The sequence below is a fragment of the Heliangelus exortis genome, chromosome 17 (genome assembly GCF_036169615.1).
Source record: "Heliangelus exortis chromosome 17, bHelExo1.hap1, whole genome shotgun sequence".
Classification (NCBI taxonomy): domain Eukaryota; kingdom Metazoa; phylum Chordata; class Aves; order Apodiformes; family Trochilidae; genus Heliangelus; species Heliangelus exortis.
Window position 1 is genome coordinate 8,949,541 of NC_092438.1, and position 19,130 is coordinate 8,968,670.

General features: G+C 41.2%; 1 protein-coding gene across 9 annotated transcripts in view; it reads right to left on the reverse strand.

The window, feature by feature from the left end:
- CARD11 (caspase recruitment domain family member 11) overlaps positions 1 to 19,130 on the reverse strand; it is a 103,266-nt gene that overhangs the window by 2,379 nt on the left and 81,757 nt on the right. For 7 of the 9 annotated variants that reach the window (XM_071760478.1, XM_071760482.1, XM_071760476.1 and 4 more), the window contains 18 exons: positions 18,450 to 18,629; positions 16,365 to 16,517; positions 16,140 to 16,265; positions 15,450 to 15,647; positions 14,787 to 14,966; positions 13,699 to 13,753; positions 12,591 to 12,709; positions 11,273 to 11,376; positions 8,962 to 9,014; positions 8,200 to 8,332; positions 7,448 to 7,649; positions 6,476 to 6,602; positions 5,082 to 5,322; positions 4,584 to 4,680; positions 3,462 to 3,557; positions 2,430 to 2,562; positions 1,745 to 1,924; positions 464 to 588 (listed from right to left, as the gene is read on the reverse strand). In XM_071760478.1, coding sequence (XP_071616579.1) covers positions 464 to 588; positions 1,745 to 1,924; positions 2,430 to 2,562; positions 3,462 to 3,557; positions 4,584 to 4,680; positions 5,082 to 5,322; positions 6,476 to 6,602; positions 7,448 to 7,649; positions 8,200 to 8,332; positions 8,962 to 9,014; positions 11,273 to 11,376; positions 12,591 to 12,709; positions 13,699 to 13,753; positions 14,787 to 14,966; positions 15,450 to 15,647; positions 16,140 to 16,265; positions 16,365 to 16,517; positions 18,450 to 18,629 — 2,502 coding nt within the window. Of the gene's footprint in view, positions 1 to 463; positions 589 to 1,744; positions 1,925 to 2,429; positions 2,563 to 3,461; positions 3,558 to 4,583; positions 4,681 to 5,081; positions 5,323 to 6,475; positions 6,603 to 7,447; positions 7,650 to 8,199; positions 8,333 to 8,961; positions 9,015 to 11,272; positions 11,377 to 12,590; positions 12,710 to 13,698; positions 13,754 to 14,786; positions 14,967 to 15,449; positions 15,648 to 16,139; positions 16,266 to 16,364; positions 16,518 to 18,449; positions 18,630 to 19,130 lie in introns of those variants that run through there. The other 2 variants (XM_071760480.1, XM_071760485.1) reach the window with 2 other exon arrangements.

The following is a 19,130-nucleotide window of genomic DNA, read 5'->3' on the forward strand; positions in this document are numbered from 1 at the left end:
CCTTTTTTTCCATGCTGTGCATCAAATCTGCTCTACTTGATATGAGATCTCTGTCTTTGACATTATTATCTTTGTACTCAACACCCCTGTGTCTGTGTTTCAGGCTATCCTTTCTTTTGTCTGGGTCCTTGTCTCTCTTATTCTCTCACACGTTCATGCATACTTATGATATGAAAAGGAACTGAATAAGGGATGGAGCATAGAAAATGTAAGGATATTTTGCAGCATCAATGTGGGTCATCACAGGGAATGAGCAAGAATATAAAAGAATACGGCTGAGGATGAAAAAGAAAAGGAAAAGTGGGAGCACAAATAAAAGCCATCTGGGAGAATAAATACAAATCTGAGATTGAAGGTGAGCAAGGGAAAACATGCAGCTGTAAACTGGCCAGTCTTATTCAGGAAGAAACATACATTGCAGAAATAAAAAGCCAGTTGAGGGGATACAGGGTACTCTAAGCACCTTGGCAGTGACAGCCTCAATATTGGCAGGTACAATACATTCATATGTGTTCAGATTCTTTTCTCTGCTGAAGATGATAGTCTCTGTTCTTTGCTTCCTTAAGAACTCTTCCTTTGTTACAATATCTGGAAAGAGATGTGGATGAGGACCAAATCAAGATTACAACAACAGAACACATAGAAAACTATCCAGTAGTACCTCACAGGGGATGCGAGGATGGTTCAGGAAAAGAGGATGAGCAATGAATTGTCTTAACAGCTGCCTCATTTCTTCCACTGAATTCAATTAAAGCTTAATCTGATCACAGCTGAGCATCTCAGCTGTATCCTGCACCAATGAGTCCTTGGGCGATTACTACAACACTATGAAGACATTAAATTAAAACAGTAAATACAATTCCAGCACCTAATGTTATATAGTAACATTTCAGAGCTGGAGGATGTTGAGAAGTGCTAAAACAGAAGGTTTCTTCAGTATAGGCTCTTAAAACCAGGATTTAGTGTTCCAACATCTGTATTTAAAGTTTAAAAAATTTTGGCTTAGGTTGCAAAGTGAGGTACCAGCCCCCTTGTGAATTGCAGCTCTACATCAAAGCTTTTATGTTGCAAGACAGGGGATATTTATTATAATACTTAACTTTTCAGTTTCTCTGTCTGGATAACTGTAAGCCTGAGTACTTTGTGTGTGGTGGGTATTCAATATTAGTGTAAAAATGAAACGTCAGCTGTGTTTAATGCTGTGTTGTATACAATCCTGCCCTGCAGCAATCACCGTGCTGCATATTGCTTTGATAGTAAACACTTAGCATGGAAGAAAATCAGTCTTTCGAGTAGATCAAATGCACAATCTTCACAGCCTTGGATGAGATAGAAACTTAAGAGTTGCTCTAGGGAAGATATTCCTCATAATAGCAAATACTAGAAACAAATTAATCAAAATTTCACATTGCCTAGATACGCAGTATGCAAACAGTATGCAAACAGAAAGAGCACTCACAGCATTTCAGTCTCGGAGGGGCATCCTAGCAACCACACAGCATACACACAGATAGTATTCATAGACATAGAATCTCATAACCATGTGCACTGGCTGTCTCAAAGCCATTCAAATATCTCAGAGATTCTCAAAAAAAGTAGGATTTATAGCTACGCATAACTCTGATGTGACTTGAAGTACCTCAAGCAACTATCCTGGGTGTGAGCCCCTACGTGTGCACGCATATATATGCTCATATTTCCCTCTCTGAGGGCCACCAGTCATGGTGCTCTCTTATCCCATTACCTGGCTTGCATATGTTGAATTCCAGGGCACCTCCAGAGTTGAGAAGCTTCTGCACCAAGGTCTTGGCAAGCATGGTGGGGGTGAAAAGCACGGGGCGCCTGCGCTCACAGTGAATTGGTCTCACCAGGCTATAAGGGATCAGACTGAGCCTCTTATTGATTTCACTTTCAGAATCCAAATCTGAGTAAAGAACAAGACATTTGCCCTCTGTTTTTTTTTCTCCATCAGTGTTTGGAGAAAAAGGAGAAACACATGAAGCAGAAACAACATGGTCAGTCACACTGATCCTCTCCTTTCTCTTTTGCCAGGGTTGTCTTTACTGTATATCCTTTAATATGATGTTCAACCTAATACTAAATAATTGAAGTGCCTCTTTCTTTCAAGAGATCATTTCATGCTTTAACAGGATACTTAGTTGGAGCATCTTCCTGCTTATTAGCTCACTTTGAGCTAAAAGGTTTTGGAAAAAGAGCAAGAAAGCACCCAGGAAGAAATTCCAACCAAAAAGAAAGTTTGCTCATGAAGACTTAGTGCTCCAGCTGCTTTTAGCAAAATTGGTTTTTTGGTCACAAATGCTGAGTTTTTGCACAGAGTGGACCATAGATGCTAGTAATAGGAAAGAGTTATGATGGCTTTCCACAGGCAGCCCCTGTGTCAGTGCCAGGTGTATAAAAGCTATCCCTACCTTCCAGTTTGTCAGGCAGTGGCTTCCTTGCTTCAGATGAGGTCTGTGCCAGAGCAGAGGGTGACCCGGTGACGATACGGACTCGCTCGTTGCTATTCATACGTTTGTATTTGTTTTCAGACCTACTGACAAACTGAAAAGGTGAACAAAGGGATTTCACCCTTGTTTCTTACATCCTTTATTCTCCCATGTATTCATCAGCCCACGCTTGTTATCTACAAGATCTGAATTACCTACATCCATCAAAGACAAGAGTCCATAGATCTGCTGACTGAATTCTAAGGCTCTTTAAATATCATAGATCTGAATCAGAGCATTGTTAATCCCCTTTGGGACTTCTTATTTTGTTCTCTGCTCTGAAGCAGCATGTTCTTTTTCTTCACAGAGCTCCCTGCTATGTCAGTACAAGCACTGATGTGTCCACAGCAGAGTAATGTACCCACTCTGAGAAGTTGCACAAATTTATCACAGATTATACCCAAACCTCCACCTCATCTTTCTGTACTACAGAGAACTTAAACCTCCCACATGGCACATTTTTACACTGAGAAATAAGCTTCCTGCTTTCATCCCCACCCACCCAACTGTTCCTCTATCCATGTATTTATTCCTTTTCCTGTAATTTGCTAATCTTAACAGTCGTCTTCCTGCACAAGACTTTTTTGTCTTTCACCCATACAGACTCTGTCACTCTCAGTCACTGACCTACAATTAGAGGACTATTTTCTGATGGAACCTCATCTCACAGAGACTTGGGGATTTGGTCTAGCCCAGTGGTTCTTTACAGTTCAAGCAAAACACATTTCAGGGTCTGATGGCAGACACGTAAAATAAAACACCCCATGTCAGAAGAGCAGTTATAAAACACAACCCATCATCTTTTTCATAGATTAAATCTCTTTTTCATAGGAATAAATCCCTAGAGAACCTGTAAACCTGAGGTGGGGTTTCTGGAAACTACAATAGCCTAAGAATATCTGCTGTTCAGATCCACTGTTTCAGATTTTGCATTCAGAATTTGAGCTTTATTACCTGTAATATTTGGCCCAAAAGAAAGCTTGCTCTGGATAGGCGAGGGCTGTTTTTTGGGTCACTCTGTGGTGCAGACTCCTCTGGCTGCAATGTATTCTAGTGAAAAATAACACAGGAATTTTGATTTCCCTCTTTTTTTTTTTTTTTTTTTTTTTTTTTTTTAATTAAAAAAATAATCACACAGCATTTGAGAAGGACAAGCAAAAGCAGATATTTTATATTTCTGATAAAAAGAATAGTGATTGATTCACATCTCTCCCTAATACAGCAAACCGTAGCCATAGCATGGCCTACTCTGAGGAACATCCCTTCTGTTGCTGCTCTTCCATATTCCATTCTGCTCTCCATCCAGCTTATGGATGAGGTGATTTCTGCACCAAGTATTTTTTGGATGAAAAAAGTTTGCTTTCACTATGATCTCTGCCAGTGATCTCTGTCCCTTTGATCAGTGGGGACCAGAGCACAGAAGGGATGTGCACCCCTAAACCTTGAATGAAATCAAATTCAAGTGTCTTTGCAAATGTTCTAAGCTGGATGTCTCCAAAGTTCTAAAAATAACTTATGGTAACTAATAGACAGGGAAGTCACTTTTTAATGATGGAAAGATGGAGTTCTTGGGTCTAAAGAAAGAAGTCAAATTGTTTACACTGAGGGAAAAGGAGAAATCAGCAGGACTGTTGTGTGTGAAGACCTGATAAGATTACTTCTTTCCACAATATATAGGATGGAAGAGACAGGTCTTTCTAATATGGGACAATGATAGCTCTGTGGATTAGATGCTTGTTCACAGTAGGAGATGGTTCTGATTCTTAACTCCAAGGACACAGCTTCTTCCTCATGTGGATACGAAGATGCATTAGAGGTTTAGAATGAGAAGGATTAACTAATACACAGAACAGAAACCAAACTGTCAAAATGTACTCCTTCATAGTTGGAAGAGCTAACAATGTGCCAGAGATAGGTCCATTGCCAAGGACAATATTATTTAAAGCACACACAAGGTGCCCATTGCCTGGCACAATCAAAACCTACATAGAGAGTAAACAGGGATTTCTGTAAAATGAACAATGAACAACCAGTAGCAGTTGAGGTGTTGAAAAGATCTTGTTTCTAGACACTTACCCGGAGTGCCCTAAGGGTATTAGAAGAGCTTTCTGTCTCATCTTTGCTTCCTCTGTGCATCAACCGCTGCAGCTTCACCAAAAGAAGTTGCTGGGCTCTGAAAGAAGGGATGGAATCGCATAGATCAAGAAACCTTTGAAACTGCTCAGGAGAAAGTTGGACTGCAATGGGTCTGTGCCTCCAGAAAAGATGAAATAGGAATAGCAGTGAGGATGAATGAAGCACAGAGTAAATTCAGGAACAAAATAATGAGCGGGACTGCAGAGCAGTTAAAGATTAAAGAATGTCCATGGCATATTTTCCTTTGATACTTTTTGAGAAACCCAGACTGTTCTTTGAGATAACATCTGGAGTCTCCTTTTTAAAGCTCTGTAGCTCATATTACAGTTTAGCATCACCAGGCTTTATCTCAAAAACTAAGACATAGACTCTTTCCTCACAGCAGTTACTCAAAGCTGACTCCTGCTCCCAGCTGTGGTCACTCAGCATTACCCTCACCTGCTGTAGCTGGGGATGGTCCCCATCTCCAGGTCCCTGTCACTGAAGGGGTCAACTCTGGCACAGAGCCACTCACACCTCCCCTGGTACATGGTGTCCAGGATATGAACAATCTCATCACATTTCACTGACAGGGAACAGCAGTCCAACTGGCTGGAGATGTTCAGATTCAAGCGGATATGAAAGGAGTCCCCTGATGTGATCAGCCCCTCTTCCAGCTCTGACAGCAGCTTGTGGTAACCTGCAGCAGCAGAGGAAGGGGAGAAATGTGGTTGCTCCTGGTCCATGGTTTCATCCCTGGGCATCCTTTGGGAGAAGCACACAGCACCAACCTCTGAGGCTCCTCCAAGGGAGGGTTTATACTTCCAGAATTTGGTTACAGTAGTTACAAGCTTAGGGGCTTGCACCTTAAAAACTTTAATGAGGCATTGACTAAGAACCAGCTCATGCTGCTGCTGTCAGAATCTATGAGAACATTCAGATTATAATGATACTTGGAGGCAACTCTATTTTACACACTCCACATGTGACCTGTGAAACAGAGAACTCAGCAAAGAGGCAGACACAGCTATAGCTCTGCCCTGTAAGGACAGCTTGAGTTGTGCCACCAATTTTAATGACAAGCTATTCCCTTTATTATTAGCTCTAATTGGCCCTCCCACAATCTATAACATGCTTTATGCTAAAAAAAAAAAATTAAAAAATGTCAGTAGTCTTACCTTTGAAAACATTAAAGAAAAAGGCATAATTTCCTGTGTGATCTGTGCAGTTGGAATTCTCTAATAAGCATTAAAAAACCCCACAAAAACAACAAAAAAAAACCCAACCCCCCCAAAACAAACCAAACAAACAAAAAACCAACCGCATTCATCTTTATATACACCAGTAAAAAATGGATTTCAGACTGTAATTTTTGGTCCATAACCCAAAATTATCATTAGAGGCCATGAACACTAAAATCTAATTCAGTTCACCACACGTGAACTACAGCTGTTAAAGATGAGATAAAGCCACAAAGGTAATAAACAGAGCAACTCTATCAGGTAAATGCTAAGTCAGTTTCAGCTGGATAAAGATGGTTCAGCTCACCACATTGTATTACACAAAAATGTACATAAAAATAAGCTTGGATGTGTTTTGTGAGACATGTTGTTATTGGCCCACCATGTAAATTCTTCAGAATCTGGTAATGCCAAACATTTGGGGTTTTTTTGTTCTCAGTCACAAAGCTAAAGGCTGGAGCAGTAACACAGAGCAGCTATAATTAACACCAGTGGGCATGCTTCAGGTTTATACCAATACAAAGGATATTCTGATTCTGTCATTCTCATCCAGACACCAGTTCCTATAATAGACCTGGGACTATTTGAAATGAAAAATACTTTTGGACTCACCTTCATGATTTGATTTGTACTGGAGTGTTACTGGACCACTGCACCTCTGAATTGTCCAGTGAACTTCTTCCTTTGTGCAAGTATCCAAGGGAACACTCTGATTTTCCCCTTTGATGCAGCCTTCCAGCTAGATATGAAAGAAAGTATTACTCCAGTGCAGGTTCAATCTCTCAGTCAATTACCTTTTTTTTTTTTTCTTTTTTTTTTTTTTTTTTTTTTTTCTTTTTTTCTTTTTTTTTTTTTTTTTTTTAGAGCAGCATAATCTTTTTCTGATTAAACAATGCAGATACTTTGCTATCAGGATGCAGATTACATTTTAATAATTTCATTTCTTTTCTCTCATGCTAGGAGTGGTAGAAGTCAACAAAACTGCAGCTGTTTGACATTTCCAGGCTTCCCAGTAGTATGTAGTGCAGGAATGTAACTTGCGGGGTTTATTTCCCCTTGGAGACATTTTAATAGGAAAATGGTTTGGGAACATTGGCAATGGGGAGAAAACTAAGCAAAGAGCAACTTAGAAGAAGCATCATTAAACTCCTGCTTATGTGATGCCAGGGACAGCCATGCAGCCCTTCTACCCATTCCTATTGCAGTTGTAGCCATTTCTGTCCATGCCACAGCCAGTCCCAGAACAGGCCACTCCAAAGCATTGCTTAGGAGTCAACAGGCAGGAAGGGACAAGAAAGTTCAGAGCAAATCCCATTCTTGCCTTTTCAAAGGGGCTGTGCTATACAATGCAGCATCAAAGCAAGCATCAGGTGCTTTAAGGTTTTCCATACAGAGCTACTGTAAAGTGCAGAAGTGTGAGAGTATTGGATGACTGTAAATACTACTCTCCCATATGTTCATAGTCACCAAATTGTTCTTCTTCATGAGTCATGCTTCATCATTAATACAAAACAAAAGAAGAAACAAAGGAAAGTATTGTGTGGAGAGACATCCACTCCTGTTTGTTGGTTACTTTATGCTCACCAGCAGGATTTGGTGTCCCTCCCGAAGACCTGCTTTCTCTGCTAGTGATCCAGCCTTGACAGAACTGATAAAGTTCCCTTTATCATTACCCCCAACCAGAGTGATTTCTGAGCTGAGGTTGTCTCCATTCAGTGTTACACGCTGGATGCTGTGGCAGAAGTTTCTGATGCGACCGACGGAGGTGACAGAGGGACGGAAGGGTCTGTGTTCAGGAAGGGAAGGCACAGTGAATTATCTCAGCTTTTAGCTACCACTCCAGATTTAAATTCATTCATGATAAATGAGAGACATAAATAAACTGTGTTATCAAGCATTAGGATCTAAGGGTTTTGAAAGAAATCTGTTTCATTACTGCATAAGTTCTGGAGGAGAGGATCTGGATAGATTCAAGTGCTCTGATATGAATGAATAATTCATGTATTCTTGTACCTCCCCTAGCAACCTGTGGCAGCAAGATAACAAGATCACAAGGATCAATTTAAGCCTCTAGGACACTTTGTCTGCCTTGGAGTTTCTGAAATTTTAGGTTGACCTTCATTGGTTTACAGGATATGAAAGGGCTCCAAAATAGGGTGTTATATGGCTGCTGACATAAAGGAGGCTCAGCACAGTATCATGAGATATTTGTGACAAATAACAACTTGTGACTGCTGTTCTATCTTCAGCAAATAAGAGATAAATGGAGGATCTCTACCACAGTAGCTTTTCCCCTCAGTCTCTGTCTAAGATAGGTAAACTGGCATCTCAAATACCTTTCCAGAGAGAACTTTCTAAATATGGAGTTGACATGCTCAAGCTCATAGGCATCCAGACCTTCTGACTGATGAGAAGATGAGGAAGAGTGCACTGAAGGAGCTCCATGTGACTGCCTGTCATGACTGTCATCTGAAATGAGTAACGAGGGAAAATGAGTGACAAAGATAGAAAAGGGAAAAATAAATGTTTGACCCATCCCATACAAAACTCAAGGAGAAAACTGCTGATGAAGAGGCATGGTTCATGTCCACAGGCCATGGCAAGGAATGCCAGCCTTGATTACTGGACCAACCTAATAACTCTCACAGAACAAGCTGGAAGGGACCTCTGGAGACTTCTTTGTCTCCTGCTCAAAGCAGGCTCAGCTCAAGGAGATGGCTCAGGACTTGCCCTGTTGGGTTTTGAATATCTCCAAGGGTGGAGACAAGTCAGTCTGTGGAAAACCCTATCCCAGTGTTCAAGCACCTTCACAGTAAAAAAGCTTCATTGAGTCTAATCCTTCTCCCACTTAGTTCTTCAGGAATAACAACGTTCTTACTCTCACCATGAGGCACTCCTTTGTTTTCTTGTTACAACGAACAGAAATTACTTTTTCTCAGGCTATTTTTTCCATCTTATTTAGATTGGGAGTTGATTATTTGACAGTATCTGTAGCTGGTGAGCTAATCCCAAATATTTGTGTGTGTATATACATATATATTTATATATATATATATAAATATATAATTAAACTATATACATGATATCATCCTGCTTACCATCTAGCTCCAAAGTATCGTATCCAAAGCTGTCATTGTCCTCTTCAATCAAGCTGGAATTAAAAACAAAGCATGAGATACTAGGAAAAAGAGAGAGAATGCTTCACTTTGCAGGCTTCAGCAAATTTTAAGTTCTGAAAGAGGAACTTCCATGAAAAAGAAGATGTTGGAGGCATTGACTCAGACAGTAGCACAACTGCAAAGAAAAACTGAAGAGAAAGCAAGGAACATGCCCGTGGGCCCAGGGAAGATGTAGGAAGCTGGCAGGAAGACACCATGTGTTCCCAAGCTGACATGGGAAGCTTGTGAAGCAGCAAGAAGTTTTAGAAGGAAGAATTGTGAACAGCAGTGAGGAAATGAAGACTTTGCTGAGGACAAAGGGGAGCTGCTGACCGATGGCCTCTGTTGTGGAACTTAGACCACACCTGCTGCAGCATTGAGAAAAATGGTTGCATAATTTCTGCTGTACATACACTGCAGGATGGGTTTTTTCAATCAAAAGTATCAGAAGCTTGCTGATGGGCAGAGTGCAAGAGAAGTGACTGAAGTGCAGCAGTAAAGAAGTAATTTACTGCTTGATTTAAATTACTGGAAACATTTTATAATTGCTCAGTGGTACCTCCTGTGGTAACTCAGATGCCTACAGTATCAGAATGGAAAGGTGCACCAAGCTTTTGCACAGAAACTTTTATGCCACAGCTCTGGCCCCAGTTCAGCTCCCACTGACACCACCTTTCCTGTTAAGGGGAACTTGATTGGGTAGGTGGTCTTGAAAAAAAAGAACATTAAAATTCACCAATATTTTATCTTAGAGGGATGCTGGGAATGTCCAGGCAAGGGAGTGATCTGTCTGATTCACTAGAACTACTTCATTAAAGCCTCTTCTTTGGTTGCAAAGCCATTTAAATAGCAGCTTGGTTTTTTCCTCTCAGAATGATTTGTAGGTCTCCTGTAGAGCTAATATTTCTCTGATATTTGGTTTCGGGTGAGGGGTGAATTTTTGCAGCCAGCCTGAGAAGAATCAGCTATTTTTACACCATGCAGAAGCAGGGAAATAATACACCTTTTCCCACCTACTAAGATATGATCTCACAACTTTTCCACACAAATCAAGATCAGATGAACCATGAAACCTGCAATTTGTCATGCAAAAAAAAAAAAAAAAAAAATAATAATTTTGGATTATGTTCACAAGGAAGTTAAAAAACCTTAGTAGGCTAATTATAAAGTTATAAACTACAGTGAACTTTTGGCTGTGCTCTTGAGATACTTGACTTTAATGACCATTAGGTTCAACAAAATAAGGCCACATTCAGACCTTGCTCAAAAGTACTTGGTTCCTTCCTTTCACAAGCCAGTTGGAAAAAGTATCTAATATGAGGAAAAAAATCAGATTTGAGTACAGCTCAATCTTCCAGTGCCTGAATACATGGAACAAAATATAGTCAGAACTATAGTGAAGTTCACAAGATGAACAAAACCCATGTAATCTTTACTGCATATACTGCAAATATTTAAATGTTCAGACACGCCAAAGGCTTTTCAAGTTGAGCTAAACACCAAAAAGTATGTCCAAGTGTTTTATTGCTACATAACCTTTAGAAAAGGGCTCTGAGCCATTTAGAGGACAGCCAGGCAGGCAAGGGCTCTCTCATTCCTGCCACTAACTTCCCAGTCACCAGCTGATCAAATTTCACTGGCAGGGGAGGTCTGCAGGACTACAACCCTACCAGTGGAAGCTACAGCAGAAGGTGAAGCAGAGGACAATCCATTCCTCTGCCCTCACTGTTTTGCTAAAACACAGAGCCCTGAGCCCAACAAGCATTACCTTCCTTCTCCTCTTCCCCCCATTTCTTGACCCCCCATTCTTCTCTTTCATTCAAGCATCTCAGCTCTGTTCTGGCAGCTTACGGAGGTGAAGTAGGGGCTTTGAGAGAAGAGGAAAGGACAGGGACACAGGCAGCTTGGAGCTGAGGAGCAAAAAGTGAAGCCATATCCATTTAAAAAGGTAGAGCACACTCTCCAATAGCACTGGTGCTGAGTCACCATGACATTGTTTCTTATTATATGCATTACAAAGTCAGTGCTGCAGTGGTATCAATGCATCATCCATCCCCAGCTGAACTTTCAGAGACTCCTGAATGTTTTGGACAAAATTAGGGACAAAGGACTCCAGTCCTAGGGAGTTTAGAAAGTCAGCCCTACTGTCAAATAGAAGTTCTCCAACTAGAGGCAGACAGGAGGGCAACTACAGCCTGTTTTACCTCCTCCCTGGGAGAACAGGGCACACTGCCCCAGCCTGGCTGCCTACCTGCACGGAGGGGCATCCTCTTTGCAGCGTCGGACTATGGAGTCATTTCCAGGAGGCTCAGGAGTGGTGGACATGATGCTGTCATTGCGATTTCTCAGGGTTTGCTTATGTTAAAAAAGAAAAAAAAAAAGAGGGAGAGAAAGGTTATCTGTCTTAAACATGTTATCCATTCTACTCACAGAAGCATTAACCTGCCAGTTTGCCAGGGGTGCTCTGTGCTGTGAAGCACGCACAGCAGTGAGGACAATTTGTTCTGGACATGCAGGATGCTACACACAAGAATATTTGTGGTCATATATTTCATATATCCAGCATTTCACCAATATGCACAGCTTGTGTGCTGACACAGTACCATTTGCTACGACCACAGGACTGGATGATTTACCAAACAATTTTGATTTTACCCTTCTTGTGTGGTGTATGTGTCGCACAGCTGACAAATAGGAGGAATAGGATGAAAAGCTGAGTGTGTGTGTACTTATATATATAAATAGTAGGGATGAGGGAGAAAAATACACATCTCCACTTGTTAAATTATTAATCTAGTACACCGGAAACTAAACTCTGAATTGTACCAGAGGGAAGACAATACAAGTTGCCTAAATATCCAACAAATATTCCAAAGAATATTCTTAACCCAGCTAAGCTTATTACAAGTGGCAGGGAGTTCTTTCCTAGCTATTCTTGGGTATAATTTTAATTTCCTGGGGGCAGCATTTTTCACAGTGTTCTAGAAAGATGTTTTGTTCTTTGTTATTAACACTCTGCAAGAGCACTCTCTCTGTCTGCTTGTCCTGCTGTGTCAGTGCTCACATACGTATAATGGAATATCTACCTTGGGAGATTATGGGGATACAGCAAGCAGAGAAGAAATAGTTTGGCTACAGTATGCAGAAATTTCCAACTGTGATATGCACCCTTTCCCTCACTTACTGTACTTATAGACGGGAAAAGCATTAAAGAAGTAAAAAAAAGAAAGCAAACTGAAAATTTTCTTAAATAAATTACAAAGCAGCTTTAAAAGAAAATCTCTTTCTTCTAACAGGAAATGTGAAATGGCATAAGGAGACAGCAAGAGGTCATAAGTACCTTTGAAATATCTTTATATAAACATAAAGCAATTCTGTGATTTTGGAAAAGGCTAATAACATGGTTCTAACAAAATGCTGGTAAAAGGATTAAGGGAGCCCCTGACAAGGGCCTGGAATTTAGTCACAGCTGGGATGCAAGTGAAGTGCTAATATGGAGCTGCGAAAGCTCTGAACCACATTAGGAGAAATGGCCACAGACAGGCCAGGGGCATCTGAAGGCTCCTCACAATTTTGCTGACTTCACAGCTGCTGATGGAGTTACTGATGGAAACAGAATTAGAGGAACTGGTGGTGTCTGTGCGGCCGTTGCTGGCATCAGCCCCATCTTCATCCTGTGCTCTGTCTGCTGTGCTCACAGATGACAGAGAAAAAGAGAGACAGCAGAGAAAATCATGTCAGATCATCTTCAATCCAGAGTTTTTCACAGATTTGCAACAACTCGTAGATTATCTTTCCATTTCAGCTTATCTTTCCCCCCCCAGCTCCCCCAGAGCTCTGGGACTGGCTCTGTGCCCTGCAGCACTGGGTTCCCTCTTCTTCCTCCACATCCTCCTGATGAAACACCAGAATAGACCCCACTCTTGCCAACTTTTGTCCTTTAGCTCTGCCCTATATGTTTTTACTAAAACTATTTGGCAAATTAAAGAAGGAATAACCTGACACCAGACATGCTGTTTAACATGCCCTATCTTGCAGCAGGACCCATGGTTCTCATCATGTTTTGTACCACAGGAAGCAAACTGCCACACAAAACAAATAAAGGAAGTGCTGCCTAAGATGGTGTTTGGTTCAAGAACAGTGTTACATAAATAAGAGGAATTAGGAGTAGCTCAAACATCACTATACAGCAACAGATTTGGTAACTTGGCAGCTGGTTCCAACCTCCTCCAACTTGAAATTTCAAATTATTTCCTTTTTGCTGAAGGACAAAGAAACTCATGAGACAATCACTCATTAGGGTCTTTGCAGCCTGAAATATTTTTCCAGCAGCAAAAGGAGAATTGTATAATGACTTTTACAACAGGTGTAACACCAACTACTTCAAAGTTTGTGTAAAATAAAAGGAAAATAGGGTCAACAGAAAAATTAGGTAAGCCACAGGATGCAATACTGTATGTCTGTGGAGGTAACTTTGGATGGAGAGGACATTCAGGTGGAACACTCAACTACTATAAATTATGACATTGTTCAGTATGACAGAAACTGTCTATTTTACTGACATGGACTTAGTTAAGAATTTCCCTGGTTGGCATATTTCTTAAAACAACTTAAAGAGATTAAGTGAATGAGACAAAGCAACAGAAAAGGAATAAGGACATGGGTGCTCTTTCTGACCTTGAAACTCTGATGTTTTGTTCATGCTGACAGGGGATTTAGCTCTTGGATTTATCTAAACGAAAGAGGACAAAAATCAGCACAAATGCAAAATATTTGCCACACACTGTAAACCAGATATTTTAACCTCTATTTTTATACTGTTATGCTGCAGTATATTTGTCCTCCTTTAAACAACAGAACCCAACATTTAGAAGATATTTAGGTAGCTAAATGCCACTGCAATGAATGGGAGCTAGCTACCTTGCTACTTCTAAGAGGCTGGCCCAAATGTACTGCAATTTCCAGATTCTGCTGAGGGAATAAAGAGGCAAAAGGTGAAGCAGGTGCCTTGGGACTGGTTTCAGGCAGCTGTTAGTACAACAGGCATCCTTTTGGAGTGTGCAGTGTGAAAAATGCAGCTCTATTGCCATAAGTAATGATGACAGTAAGAGCTCAGAAAGGTTATGAAGGGCAGGGAGAATTCAAATGCAGATGAAAGGAAAGAGAAGCTAAAACCCACAAATGTTAGATTGTATATTTTTCACAATTCATGAACATAGCATCAGATAATAGCTATGTGAATGCAGCCAGTTGGGGAAATCATGGACCTAACTCATGCTACCCCTTCCTCTTAAGTGAGAGGAAATTGCCATAATTTAATTCTAAATTAGGCAGTTAAATATGCTCTAGATTGTGTCCATTTCATTCCATTATTCCTTCAAGCTGATGTGAGCTTTTCCACCAATGCTTTGTTTTCTACCTTTCGTTCCTTCTGTGTTGGACTTTGGGCATTATGTCATTTTTTTTCCAATACTGTTATGAGGGCAAAGAATCAGTTTATTGATGACAGTCCAAGAATGGGAGTGAACAGCAGAAGCAAGGAGAATACACAAAATGGGGAGGAGGGACAGAAAACTGGATGTGAAGCCTGATTATATCTGCTCCTTGAGATGCAAATCACCACAGGGCAAAACTGACAGATCACTGTGCTATACAAATCTATTCTTATCTTTACAGCACAGCATTTTCAGAGGCATGGCCACAACATGTCTCTTAGTTCTAACAGTCCCTGCACTCTATCATTCCAGCCTCATATTAAGACACACCTGGATTCCCTTTAGATTCACTCTTCTCCTGAGTCGAGCTTGATCAGGTAAGAAGAATTTGTTGTCTTCTGGAGAATCTTCTGAAGTGGAGGAGTCATCTGCTTCCTGGCCATTGGCTTTTGGACTAGAAGTTCCAAAGGTCTGGGAGATAATGGTAATGGGTAGATTCCGTGGTAAACTCTGAAGGTCAGAAGGAAACACTTCTGAGACCAGTTTGGTACAACTCATGACCTCCCTTCAGAGTAATCTGACTGAACTTTCTCTGACTCCAGAGCCTCACAAGCTCACGGAGAACGGCTCCAGACCAAGTCAGTAATTTAGATTGACATCTGTACAGATTTCTGTTTATGGGGGCATTTTCCTTTAAAGTATTTCTAGTTTCTACCTCAGTGCAGAAATGATTTGTCTTGCTGCAGTTCTTTCCATTCCATTTAAAATTTAAGTCAAGTTGTGGTATGCCAGCCTTAGTAACAGACAGCTTGAACCCCATGGTGCTGAAGAACTCAGAACACTGATATTTAGTAGAAGGAGGTTATTTTCCACAGTTAATTCATGGAGGGAACTCAAAAAGTCCCCTCTCCCCTCCACACCAGAATGTTTTTAAAAGCAAGTCTTAAAAAAAAAAACCCAAAACCAACTCGTGCCTATCTTCCTCATCCCTACCTGGTCTTGCAAGCCACTGTCCTTAGAGAGGCGTCGGAGTTTGCACTCCAGGTTCACAATGCAGGCTTCCTTCCGAACCACCTCGATCCGGAGTTCATCGTTTCTCTCCTCCAGCTCTCGAATCTGCTTCCTGTATTTGTCCTTTTCAATCAGACAATGTGAGTACTGAGTCTGAGCCTCGTCACGGGAGCGGAACGCCTGCCGGGGAGAGAAGAAACCTCTTTTGCACCTGGGCACCAGGCACCTTCTCCTGCTGGTTTTTGCTTGGAAGGTGTTTGGAAAGGGGACTTCAGAGCAAGTAACCAGTCTCCAGTTAGCACTGCAGTTTGGATCAGGCTGTGCCACAGTCGTGCTATTAAAAATGCTGGTGGGGAGTGGGGGTCGTTTCTAGCTCCCTCTTGGTTGGTGGCAAAATGCTCCAGAGGGAAAAGCAGATGACTTGACACCAATATCAAGCCTGCAGGAGCTGTTGTTAAGATCTTGGTCCTGCCTGCCAGATGCTACTCTGTGAAAACAACCCAATATTATCCTATGTTTAATTGCTGTAATGCAAATTCCAACAAGAAACAATTTCTTGTAACTGTTTATTTTTAATGGCAATTTGGGTCCAATTACCCACAATTCCTCAAAGCGACACATATGAGCTGCAGGTTTTTGCTACTAATTTTTCCCATTTTAACTGTTAGATACCTGGTCTCGCTCCTTTTCCACCTCTTCCAGCTGTATCATCACAGTGTTCATTCGGTGCTTGTACATCTCACAATCTTTTCCTAGTGTTGAACACTTTAGCTCCAAATCTTCTTTCTCTTCAAGATACTGGAAAGGACACAATGTTAACAGCCACCACCACTGCTCTCAGGGGTCTCGTGAGCACTGGCCCAAGATATTCCATGGTTTTCCCCTTCCATTTCTCACCTTATCCCTCAAGTCCTCCACGTGACGAATTTCCTCTTGGAGATTAAAGATCTTGTTGACCAACTCGTGCCGATCTTCCAGTGCCTCCTTACGGTCGTGTTCCAGAATATCCAAAATGGCTTTGTCTGAATCTGGCAAACTCCTCTTGTCAGCCTGAGCAAAGACATTTTTAAGAGACTGTCCATGGAAAGAGAAAAGAGTATTGCAAGGAGAAAAGTAACAAAGACAGTAGCAAGCAAGAGGAGTAGAAAATGAATGTGGTGATGCAATGGGAAAGCAGAGGAGAGAGAGACATTTGTTCATATTTTAAAAGTGTCAGAAAATATAAATAAAGGCTGTCTTGCTGTCAGAGCAGTCTGATGAAGGAACTGTTTTACTGTTTTATTGTACTGGCTATAATTTGATCCATTTTGGATGTAGTGACAATTCTCCACTCCAAGCCCTGAATTCAAAGCTCTTCTCTATTAATCAGCTCTCCCTAACCAAAAAAATCCCCCTTTGCCAAAGAGCAGGGCCTAAGAAAACATTCAGGGGAATTTTTAAAGCATGCTTAGGCTTTGCAGGGCTGTGCTCAGAGAATATTAAACATGCCTAGAGTAGCTTGTGCCACTGCTTCATTTTCTGTGGTGTCCAGCAATCTTTATTCTTCCAGATTTAAAATTAACAAGATTACCAGATCAGGTTCTAACAAATAAACTGGCGTCTAAAACTACCCATAAATGGCAGATGAAAAAGGCATATAGTGCAAACAAGTAATATGTGTATATGTTTTTAAAATACCTAGACTAATTTGGGATTTCAGTGACATTTTGGCTATCCAATATTTCTAATTATTCCTAGAACAAACTGCTTTTTGTTTATTTACACTTTCACTTAGGATAATGAAATTCTATTTTTAGCTATTTTGTGATTATTTAGATATTTCTTTAGATGCTCTAAGACCATTTCAATTAATATAAAGGATTCATTGTGGACCAGAACTCCACAAAACTTCTATACTACACCCTTTTTCAACCTTTAAATTTGATTTGTGTTAGAATTGGGAATCATTAGGCACTGCCAGCAGTTACAGCCATTTCCAAAAAGCATTCTATCGGTAATTTTTAAAGTGTAATTTTAAAATGCCACAAGCTTTTTCCAGCAAAGTGCTAAGGACTCTCACATATACCCTAATATTTGCCCAAGCTCTCCACAGAGTGACACTGTGCTTACTTTGCTGTATGTCACCCTTTCACCTCATCTGCCCAAACTAAGTTTAGTTAAGATCCCAGTGCAAGTTACAGCAGCTTTCTACAGGGTGTTCTGGGAAATAGTGACCACCCAGGTCACAGGAACCTTAATTACCCTCTGCTTCATTAAGACCTTTTGTTACAGAGATGCCAATAGCCTAGAACAGGCTCCAGAGAGCCACTGTCAGAAATTTCTGGGCTGGCTATTTAACACAGCTTCCTAGTGACAGCCTGGTACAAAGAACCACAGCAGGGCTAAAAGATGGAGTTGAGGACTCAGCAATTAAACAGCTGCACTCTGCACCTTAAGAGAGCCAAACTCTCATGTACAGCTTGATTTATTAAATGACATTGTTGTTTTGTTTTTTTTTTGTAGAACTCCTCCTCATGCTTGTGTTTGTACAAGGAGTACCACAGACAGCTGGGAGCAATATAACCAACCTTCTGTTTTTCCTAACTTTGCACTTGGGTTTATGGTAGCTTTGCAGGTGGAGGTTTCACTCAACACTTCGTAGCATTACAACAAAATTATGTGTTGAGTGTGAGGCGAGGAGCAGTAGCAGAAACCATGCCACCTCCTGTTTTCCATAGCTACCTGTTTACTCCTTGTCCCCTAATGAATACACGTGGGAGCTGTCACAACCTGCTGCTTCTCTGTCTGCTTCTCACAGCCTCCTCCAGACTCTTGGATCCTGAAGGGGACCCTCCAAGGCAGGCTGTGAGCTGTGGGGCATGTGAGGCAATATGAGAGGAGAGCAATGGCATGCCTGGAGGCAAGGAGAGGTTGGAGACTGCTGAAGCAGGAAGGATAAGTTGAAATGGCTGGAATTTTAAATGTAGCAATCTGCATTTATACCTGAATGATGGATTGTAACTCCTGGATTTTTGTCTTCATCATCTCGTTTTCCCGCTCGAGCTCCAGGACCTGTTCCTTTTTAGGTCGGTTTTCAATAGCATTTTTTAGCTTCAAAGACTGGTTCCTCTCCAGCTTGCATTCCTCTTCCACCTTGTTCAGGTGATGCTTCAGCTGGTCAATCTGCAGCAGCCAGGGAGCAGTGAGAAGGAGAAAGGAAAGAAATCATTCCCAGCTCTGATATTTACTGCTCTGACAACACTCTCACTTCCAGGTGAAAACACACTGCCAGAGGTGGAGAAAATAGCTTAGGCTGGGAATCCTAAGAAGAAACAAATAATTGGGTGTCCTTGTGTATGCATGTTGAATGTCCATGACTGAACTGTTTAATTCTCCAGCAGAAGCCTGATACTTGCTAGCTACAGCTGGTGTGGGCTGGTTGTTACTTCTTGTAACACCTGGACTCAAAAAAATATGATGATCTTAGCTGGAGGAAAGGTTTTAAAGTGGGGGAATAATCCTGAGATCAGAGACATTCGTGGGGATGAAGGGCAGGAGATGCTTGAATCTAGTGGCTGTGAGCAGCTGGACAGCATGAACTGCCAGAACTTTCTACCCAAGCTTCCCACACCAGTAACTGTCCCAAGATATTACTGAGCCTGAAAAGCTAAAATTATGTTTTTA